General features: G+C 48.2%; 1 protein-coding gene across 1 annotated transcript; it reads right to left on the bottom strand.

Annotated features, from left to right (window-relative positions):
• Positions 1 to 2,280: 2,280 nt before the first annotated feature.
• On the bottom strand, positions 2,281 to 5,501 carry CHP2 (calcineurin like EF-hand protein 2). The gene is made up of 7 exons (XM_017887109.1): positions 5,052 to 5,501; positions 4,437 to 4,509; positions 4,243 to 4,323; positions 3,975 to 4,105; positions 3,730 to 3,791; positions 2,855 to 2,977; positions 2,281 to 2,645 (listed from the first exon to the last, which is right to left on the bottom strand). The coding sequence occupies exons 1-7, from the start codon at positions 5,113 to 5,115 to the stop codon at positions 2,592 to 2,594; spliced, it is 588 nt and encodes a 195-aa protein (XP_017742598.1). The 5' UTR covers positions 5,116 to 5,501; the 3' UTR covers positions 2,281 to 2,591.
• Positions 5,502 to 10,572: the final 5,071 nt, after the last annotated feature.

Below are 10,572 nucleotides of genomic sequence, written 5' to 3'. Positions count from 1 at the left end.
GGAAGGAAGGAAGGAAGGAAGGAAGAAAGAAAGAGAAAGAAGAAAAAAGGAAGAAACCATTGGCATGCTAAGTAATGGCAAATGTCTATCAGATGGTGTGCAGATAAATGTTTAACAACTGGCTTTCCTGGAGGAAAAAGCCTTAACCTGTTGCATTTACCAATGTCTGTGGTGTAAAATATTCCCACTATAGCCAGTTTCAAGCTACTAACACATCATTGAAAGCAGAGTTGAGATGTTATAAGCTCAGCTGGTTCTCATGTGTTGATACAAGACAACCAAAGACCAGCTCTGGGAGGAAGAAAAACAGCAAGGCAATTACAGTGTCTCCCACAAGTGCAACCAGAGCGCTCTGCTGCAGACAGTCTCATGGTTTTATGGGACATCCTACTCCATTCCGTCTTATATCAATGTTTGAACGTCTTACCATGAAAACAAGCTTACTCTTAGACTCTTCGAACGCATTCACACTCTAGGAAGGTATGTATTGTTTATTATTTTTACATCAACTCTTCCCTACCCCATCAAGCCCGATCATCCTAGCATGCACCCAGGAAATCAGCAAAAACCCATTTAAGAGTCCAGACTTCAAGGGTCCTTCACAGTAATGGGCATCTCTTGTTTTGCCCAAGCAGAGCAGACCACTCATTTCTCCTTATTCTGCTAATTGTATTTCATTTTCCTTTAAGCAACCACTTCCACCCCATCCTGAATCCTCAGACTTTGTTTCCCTGGCTCTAGGGATTAGTACATGACACAGGCCTGGCCTGTGAACACTCAGAGCATTCCATTCCCCTAGAAGTAGGGATGAGACCCCAACCAGGTCAATGACTCTCTCCACTTGGAATTATTGGAATAAGAAAATCTCTTCCCACTGGGTTACTGGGTTAGCAGGATAGAAGCCTGGAGCTGATAGTAGTCATCTCCACCACTAGGAAAGAGCCTTCCTGAAAATGAGGCTTATGGACAGAAAAAGCTGAGCTGGGAGATGGAGAATAACTGGGGTCTGATGACATCATTTGTGCCCTTGGGTCCAGCTGTGCCTAAAGTAGGATATTTCCAGACTTTTTAATTACATGAGCTCTTAAAATTTCTTTCTGACTTAAATCACTTTGAGTTGGGTTTTCAGTGATTTACAACCAAAAGATGACTGGCTGATTCTCAGCTCTGAGACCAAATGAGCTGGACCTGGCATCAGGTCTTTGGTCTTTTAGGAACCGGGCCGCACAGCACAAGGTGAGTGGCAGGCAAGCTGAAGCTTCATCTGTATTTACAGCCACTCCCTATTGCTCACATTACAGCCTGAGCTCTGCCTCCTGTCAGATCAGCAGTGGCATTAGATTCTCATAGGAGCCCAAATCCTACTGTGAACTTCACACCCAGGGGATCTAGGTTGTGCGCTCCCTATGAGAATCTAATGCCTGATGATCTGTCACTGTCTCCAATCACTCCCAGATGGAACCATCTAGTTGCAGGAAAACAAGCTCGGGGCTCCCGCTGATTCTTCATTATGGTGGGTTGTATAATTATTTCATTATATATTACAATGTAATCTGAAGGGGTGGCTTCCACACTTGTGGGGCCTAATCACTCCGTTAGGTGGAAACAAAGACTTGAGAAAAGGAATAAAACACAGAACAAAAGGGTAGAGAAGAAATGCGGGGCCAGGGACACGGCCGGCTACATGCTTACAGAGGACCCACGCCGGCACCGGCCCCTCTGAGTTCCTGGTATTATTGAGAATTATCCTTAGTCATTAAAAGGATAAGGGGAGTGGGCCGGACAATAGGAATTATGGTGGGAGGACATCAGCAGCAAACACATGAAAAAATCCTTGTAATAATGAAATAATTAACAGAAAATGCTGTGCCTTGAGATATATAAATGCGAAATCTCCATAACCTTTTACAGTATTAGCCTCCAGCAAGTCCCACCTTATTCTAAAGGCGGTTTCTCCTCACTCAGTAAAACAAGCACACAATGGGTATTACCCGAGATGGTCCATTGCCCCAGAGGGAGGGGCAGGAGACAAATGGTTTTTCCTTTCTTGAGACTTTAAGGGAAGGTGAATGACTTTAACCACAAGCAGCCTTTTAGCACTTGTTTAACAAGCACAATCTGCACAGCCCAAAAATCCTTTTAACCTGAAATCACCTTCGCACATGTCTCTTGCAAGGACAAAGTTTGAAGGTAGGTCACGATTAAGCAGCATCTTAAATACAGAACTAAATGGAGCTTTTATGTCTACTTCCTTCTATATAGATCATGGTTAACAGATGGTAACAAGCTGATCTCTCGTTCTTTTCCCCACAGTAATCATAACAGAAATAAAGTGCACAATAAATGTAATGCACTTGAATCATCCCAAAACCATCCCCTGTCACCCATCCGTGGAAAAATTGTCCCCGATGCCAAAAAGGCTGGGGACTGCCAAGCTAGACTTTAGTACACATCCTTCCAGCTTTCTTCCCTTGGCCCTAAATAGAGGTAGAAGCAAGAATACAGTTTATTGGCATCCTGCGTCCATGTGGGCTTTGGATGAATTCCAAGGAGATACTGGTTGCAGGAGCAAGCCCAAGGCACAAACGGAGTCACTTTAGGATCCTGATGCTCATTTTTTGCTCAACGTCCATCTTCTCTAAGGACTGAGGGGGAAACGAATGACAGGCAGACGAATGGAGACTCTCAACTCTCCATGCTCCCAACCTCCTCCCCCAGGATTCTACCCATTCCAGAGACTCCATCATTCCCAGGGAACCCCTATCTTTCCACCCTCCTCCGTTGAACATTTCCCATGTCTGTCTGCCCCAGGGACTCCTGATCTCAACTCCCCAGTCCCCAAGGGCACTCTGACCTTGGTGAACTCCACGAAGGACACAGCCCCATCCCCATCTTCATCAGCCTCCTGCACTGTGCGGTCAGCTATGTTCTCCAGCTGCTCTTCTGTCACCTGTACCCCGACCATCAGACGGAGAACCTGGGAGACAAGTGAAGAGGCAGCCAAAAAGAGGGGCACGAAGGCTGCTACTCCCCCATCCCCTAAACCTTGCCCACCTCATCCCAAAAGCTATTACTAATTTTATAATCCATCCTTCATCCATTTTTCACCATATCCCCCCAATAATTTTCCCTACTGCTTCAACAACCAATCTCCTATCTCTCCCTCACCATCCCACACTACCCTCAGAATATGCTCAAACTCATTACCCAACTTTATCACCCAACCTCCATCCATCCTCCACACCATTATCCACCTCAACCACTAAGGGTTTCTAATACCATCCTCATTCCATCACATCTTTTCCAGAGTTTATCGATCTTGGCACTATTGACATTTGGAGCCAGATAACTCCTTGTTGGAGGAGGCTCTCCTGGGTGTTGCATGATATAGAGCCACATTCCTGACCTCTACCCACTAGATGCCAGTAGCACACTCTCTCCCCCTTTGTGACAACAAAAAGCATCTCCAGATATTGCCAGATGTTCACTCAGGGAGCAAAATCACCCCCAGTTGAGAATCACTGATCTATTCCCAACCTCATAGTCAACTGCTCCCCACTCAATCTCCCAACAAACCCACACTCCAACTCCACCCATTCCCATTTCCCAACCAATACCCCAATTATCTGCACCCCAGTTCCCCAATCATCCCACCCCATCTCTCACACCATTGCATTTAACCATCCCATCCTTCACACATCACATCTCTTGCTCTCGCTTTCTGCTAACCTGCAGCATCTCATGCCTGGAGATCTTCCCATCACGATCCAGGTCATAGAGCTGAAATGCATCTGGGGAGAGGGTGGGAGGGGGAAAGGAAGGTAGGTCTTCCCTGGCTCTCTTCCAGCAGAAGGCCACCCTGGAGGAGGGGGGAGGTTGTCAATGGGCTCAGGAAGGGAATGGGAGATTCCTGGAGCCTGTCCCTGGTGTGGGTACATCTGCATTCTCACTTGGGCAGGTCCTCACAAACTCACAGTGAAGTTTGTTCCTTCTGCTGTTGAGAGGTTCAGGTTTCTTGGGGTCTTGGGTTTCTGTGTCCTCATCTTCTACAGGGCGAAAATGAGCCAGGACCCTGACAAAGCCTGGGAAATCCACTTGCTGGCTCCTGGGGAGACAGGGGGCAGAATGGAAAGAGGTGGTGGTCACCTTAGTCATCACTCTGCCTCAATCTCTAAACTCCCCTCCCACCCACTCACACGCTGGTTTTCCCGCCTCCACCTCCCCATGCCCAGCAGGCCTCACCCGTCGGGGAAGAAGCTTTCTATAATGCGGTCTCCCAGGGGGTTCACGGCGAGCGCCCCTATCTGCTGGAGATCCATGCGGCTGCAAAGCCAAAGTTCAAAGAGGGTAAGGCAGAGATGCTAGATGGAGAGTCAAAGAGGGACGTGGAGTCAGAGAGACAGAGGACAGAAGTCATGAGGTCGGCTCCCCCTCACCTCAGGTAGCCCTTCTTGTTCCTGTCCAGTGCCCGGAACCGGTGGTGCAGGCGGAGCAGGCTGGCTTGGGAGACTGCGGGAAGGAGAAAGGGGTGGTGTGTGACGCTGCGGGGCCCGCTCCAGAAACCCGCCTCAATAGGCCGGGAAGATGGGCCAGGGACAGCGGGGGCTGGCTGGATGGGGCGATCATCCCGAGGAATCAGGGGTGGAGCTGGCCGGGGTGGAGGGAGAGTGACGTGACCCCGCGAAGATCCAGGTTGGAGACCCGGGCGGCTCGCAACCTCCCGAAAACCAAAGTACCAAAGCCATCCCTTCCATCCGCCGTCAGCTCTGCCTTCAGCTTCGATCCAGGCTCGAGGACACCTGTGTGCCTGGATTTATCTGGACTCCAACCCCGTGAACCCGGATCCTCCCCAAACTTGGAGGCTGGGACCCCTAGGTTAACCCGCCCCGAGCCCAGAGATCCCAGGCGCTGGGGTCTTGGTCTTCCAGCTCCAGGGAGCCCCGGATCCCGGACTTGTAAGTTCGTCCATCCTTCAACTCAACCCCTTCCCTAGCCCCGGACGCCTGGGTTCGCCCGGTCCCCTCCGCAGCCGCCGGTGCAGGCGCACTCACAGCCGGTCTCTCGCCGAATACTGTCCGCGTCGGGAATGGCCGCGTGGGAGCTGCGCGACCCCATGGCCGAGCTGGAGGCGGGAGGGCCGGAGCAGCCACCCAGACCCACGCGTTCTCTCCTCCTGCGGGAGAGGCGTGGCCGCCCCAGTGGCCCCAGGGGACGAAGGCCACAAGCCTGGCGCGCGGCCAAGCTCCAGAACCCCGGCGTGCCTCGCCTCCCACCCGCGACCCGGGCGAATGGAAAACAATGTCCAGGGTGGCGGGTCAGAGGGAAGCTGCGAACAACTGGCTGTTTCAGTTCCGAGATTTTGCGATCGGCGCGGGAGAGACTGGTTGAGTCCCGCGCTCCGCCTTTCCACGCCTCCCCCGGGGCCGGTTCCCACGGTCTGCCCCGACTCCTGAGCCACCTCCTCCTTTGCGGGCCCCGGGCGCTCCCAACCTCAGGGCGCTCCCCGGCGTCGATGCTGAGGAAGCCTGGGAGACCTGACCTCCTCTGTAGAGACCACGCCCTGCTGGAAGGCGGGTGGCCTATGGGGAGGGAATCCTGGGGGTGGGAGGAGAGGCATCGAAGGACTCCCGAAGACTGAGAAGTGGGGAGGGACGGTGAGATGAAGGGTGTGCGTTAGGTTAACTGGAAAGAGCACTGGTTTAGGAGTCCTTATTGGAATCCCAGCCGTGCCCCTGACTCTGGGAAAGTCAGTAAATCTTGGTTTCATCCCTTTTGTTCGGTCCACGATGCCTTATCGTTGTTTAATTGAGCCAATGCTTAAAATTCAGGAGATTTAACCCAAAATCCATATTCTTGGCTTTTCCTGAGAAATCAGAAGTTCTGTCACCACCGGGCCCAGAGCTGTCTTCTGGCCACAGTCCCTCCAAGCCCAGTTCACTCCCTTAGGTACCTACTGACCCCCTAGAGCTCCAGACAGGGAATACTTAGTCCTCTGACCAGCCCTCCAGAGCCACGGGACTCCTTGGCCCCAGAGAGGGTTACAGACATCACTGGGACTGGGCTTAAAGCAAGAATGACAACAACAAGGGCTCTTGTTTACCACGCTTTGCTAAGCACTTTATGTGCATCCGTTCACACATTCCTTGTAGGCCCTGCTGGGCTGACTTCTTCTGATTTTATGTGATGGAGGCTGCCCGGGGCAAGTTGTGAACTAATTATGTAAAGTGTGCATTCTCAGTACAGTCTCTATCACACTCCAACGGGGCAAAAAATAAAACAAATTTTTTATGTGTAAAGCACAGCATACATACAACACATAAACAGATATACAGTATAGCTGTGATATTGAAATTTCAGGGCAGATGTGGTGGCTCATGCCTGTAATCCCAGTACTTTGGGAGGGAGAGGCAGGAGGACTGCTTGAGCCCAGGAGCTCAAGACCAGCCTAGGCAACATAGTGAGACCCTATCTCCACCAAAAAAAAAAAAAAAAAAAAAAAAAATTAACCAGGTGTCGTGGAGCATGGCTGTGGTCCCACCTACTTGGGAGTCTGAGACAGCAGGATCACTTGAGCTCAGGAGGTTGAGGCTGCAGTGAGCCATGATTGCGCCATTACACTCCAGCCTGGGTGACAGAGTGAGACCCTGTCTCGAAAACGAAAGAAAAAAAGAAAAGAAAAGAGGTCGGGCACAGTGGCTCATGACTGTAATCCCAGCACTTTGGGAGGCCAAGAACGGCAGATCACCTGAGGTCAGGAGTTCAAGACCAGCCTGACCAAAATGGAGAAACCCCGTCTCTACTAAAAAAACAAAATTAGCTGGACATGGTGGTGCATGCCTGTAATTCCAGCTACTCGGGAGGCTGACGCAGGAGAATCGCTTGAACCCGGGAGGTAGAGATTGAGGTGAGCCGAGATCGCGCCATTGCACTCCAGCCTGGGCAACAAGATCGAAACTTGGTCTAAAAAACACAAAAACAAGAAAAGAAAAGAAAATTTCATGGGTGAGAGGTGAGGGTGGGGAAATTAAAAAGACTCGGGGAGGTATTGATAATGAAAAAAAAAAAAACACACAGGTTGAGAAACTAATTTGCCAAGGGACAAACACCAGAAGTGTCCACTTTTGAAACTATCTTTAAACCCTTTCCCCCATCATAATTGCACTTACATACACAAATTTCCCAGGGGGAAAACATGCAAGGAGTTCATTACAAGGACTTAAGTTTGTATCCACCCTGGAGAGAGAGCAGCTGGAGAAAGTCTCTCCTCCAGCCCCAGGCAGAGGCCTGCATCAGATGAGCCTTGAAAATATTGATCTAAGAAGTGCTTGCTTCTCTTTCAGATACCCCCAAGGATTAAGCAACTGGCATGAGGAGTGCTTGATTCTCTTCAGACTCCCCCCAAAGACTAAGCATGCGGGAAACCACACTCCTCCCTAATGAAACCCAGCAATCACTGCAACCCACAGCTGTGAGTCAGGCTGTGCCTGTAGTTTGGGTTCAGTTCTGAACCCAGGAGGAGATGAGAGCCCCCAAGAGGCTGTGATAAGCATGTCAGGCCAGCTTGGGATGCTGATCTTGAAAAGGGTTTCTGCAGCCTTAATCTTGGAGTCAGTGCTACACCAAAGTAAATTAGGCTGGAGAGTAATTAGGAACTCCCATGCGCATATCACACACAAGCTTTTAAGAGAGGGCTGGGCCAGGTGCGGTGGCTCACGCCTATCATCTGAACACTTTGGGAGGTCGAGGTGGGCAGATCACGAGGTCAGGAGATCAAGACCATCCTGGCTAACACGGTGAAACCCCGTCTCTACTAAAAATACAAAAAATTAGCTGGGTGTGGTGGCGGGCGCCTGTAATCCCAGCTATTTGGGAGGCTGAAGCAGGAGAATCGCTTGAACCCGGGAGGCGGATGTTGCAGTGAGCCAAGATCACACCACTGCACTGCACTCCATCCTGGGTAACAGAGCAAGACTCCATCTCAAAAAAACAAACAAACAAACAAACAAAAAACAGAGAGAGAGCGGGCTATGCTAGAGCTCATTTCTGTTTCATGTACACAAGTGAGATTTAAATCAACTTCACGGTTTTTTTAGGTCATTTAAGCTGGAAGATGCTTTGAGGAAAATTTTATCTGCAGAATCTGTTAGACTAGAGTCAGGGTGAATATTTGGTTTTTGCTTTTTGGCTATGTAAAAGTTGCTAGTGATTTTTTTTTTCTTTTTTAGTTTTTTGAGACAGAGTCTCACTCTGTTGCCCAGGCTAGAGTACAGTGGCGCCATCTCAGATCACTGCAACCTCTGCCTCCTGGCCTCAAGTGATTCACCTGCCTCAGCTTCCCTAGTAGCTGGGATTACACGCATGCACCACCACACCTGGCTAATTTTTGTATTTTTAGTAGAGACGGGGTTTCACCATGTTGGCCACGCTGGTCTTGAACTCCTGACCTCAAGTGATCTGCCCTCTTCAGCCTCCCAAAGTGCTAGGATTATAGGCGTGAGCCACCATGCCTGGCTGCTAGTCATTCTTGACGAAGGTTCAACTAGAAAAATGAACATCCAGGAATAGTCAGGAAAATACAGAACAATTAGTACACAATAATAAAAAGATAAATGACCCAATTTTTTAAATGGGCAAAGGACTTGAATAGACATTTCTCCAAAAAAACATATATGTTTAGCCAATAAGTACATGAAAAGATTCCCCACATCATTCATCATCAGGGAAATACAAACCAACCACAATGAAATATTACTTCATACCCACTAGGATGGCTGGAATTAAAACAAACAAAAACAAATCTTAATGAGGCTATGAAGAACTTGGAAGCCTCATTCATTGCTGGTGGAAATGTAAAACAGTGCAGTTGCTGTGGAAAATAGTTTGAAGGTTTCTCAATACATTAAACAAAATTACCATGTGATCCAGCAATTCTGCTCCTAGGTATACACCCAAAAGAATTGAAAATAGGGGCTCAGGCCCAGCACAGTGGCTCACACCTGTAATCACAGCTCTTTGGGAGGCGGAGGTGGGCAGATTACTTGAGGTCAGGAGTTCAAGACCAGCCTGGCCAACATAATGATACACCGTCTCTGCTAAAAATACAAAAAAAATTAGCCAGGCATGGTGGCACGTGTCTCTAATCCCAGCTACTTGGGAGGTTGAAGCAGGAGAATCAGTTGAACCCAGGAGGTGGAGGTTGCAGTGAGCCGAGATTGCGCCACTGCACTCCAACCTAGGCAAGAGAGCGAAACTCGGGCTAAAAAAAAAAAAAGAAAGAAAGAAAGAAAGAAAATAGGGGCTTAAACAAAAACCTGTGGTGAATGTTCATAGTGACACTATTCACAATAGCCAAAAAGTGGAAATAAGCCAAATGTTTGACTGATGAATGCATAAGTAAAACATGGTATATTGATACAAAGGAATATCATTTGGCCATAAAAAGTAATGAAGTATTATATATGCCACAGCATGGAAGAATCTTGAAAACACTATGCTAAGTAAAATAAACCAGTCACAAAAGATCACGTATTATATGATTGTACTTAAATAAAATGTTAAGAATAGGCAAACCTATAGAGACAGAAAGTAGATTAGTGATTGCCAAGGGCTAAGGGAGGTAGGTGGGAGCCAGGGATGATAGCTAAAGTGTACAGGGTTTCTTCTTTTTTCTTTTTTTTTCTTGAGACAGGGTCTCCTTCTGTCACCCAGGATGGAGTTCAGTGGAGTGATCATGGCTCACCACAGCCTCAACTTCCTGGGCTCAGATGATCCTCCCACCTCAGCCTCCTGAGTAGCTAGGACTATAGGCACATGCCATCTAAACTGGCCTTTTTTTTTTTTCCCCAGAGATGAGATCTCACTTTGCTCCCCAGGCTGTCCTGGGCTCAAGTGATCCACCCGCCTCTGCTTCCCAAAGTGCTGGGATTACAGGTGTGAGCCACCACACCTGGTCCCAGGATTTCTTTTTGAGGTGATGACTATGTTCTACAATCGACTCTGGTGACAGTTTGGTTGCACGTATCTGTGAATGTAATAAAATCTATTGCATTGTATGCTTTAAATGGGCAAATTGTATGGTATGTGAATTATATCTCATTAAAACTTTTTTTAAAAGAGAACAGCACAGAGAAGACAGTCAAACTTGACTCTCTAGAGGAAATAAAAGTTGCAACAAGATTTCTGTAGGTGAACCTACAGAGGGATCTTCTTGTCTTCTTAAAAACAAACTATAAAACAAAAAAATTTTGAAAGGAAAAAAGTAAGCAAACAAAACATTAAAATTAAAAGAGAATAGCCAGGAAAACTCTTGGACAAAAAGTAATGAGGGTGGGTGACATCAGCATCATTAGTCATCAGGGAAATACAAATTCCTCTACCAGGAATAGAGAGGTAAGAAATAAGAATAAAGGGCCGGGCGTGGTAATCCCAGCACTTTGGGAGGCTGAGGCAGGCAGATCATGAAGTCAGGAGTTCGAGACCAACCTGGCCAACATGGTGAAACCCCGTCTGTACTAAAAATATAAAAACTATCCAGGTGTGGTTGTGGGTGTGTGTAATCCCAGCTACTCAGGA

Source organism: Rhinopithecus bieti, unplaced genomic scaffold (genome assembly GCF_001698545.2).
Source record: "Rhinopithecus bieti isolate Rb0 unplaced genomic scaffold, ASM169854v2 scaffold_13348, whole genome shotgun sequence".
Lineage (NCBI taxonomy): Eukaryota > Metazoa > Chordata > Mammalia > Primates > Cercopithecidae > Rhinopithecus > Rhinopithecus bieti.
The sequence above is the reverse complement of the archived record's forward strand: the minus strand, read 5'-3'. Positions and strand labels throughout refer to the sequence as shown.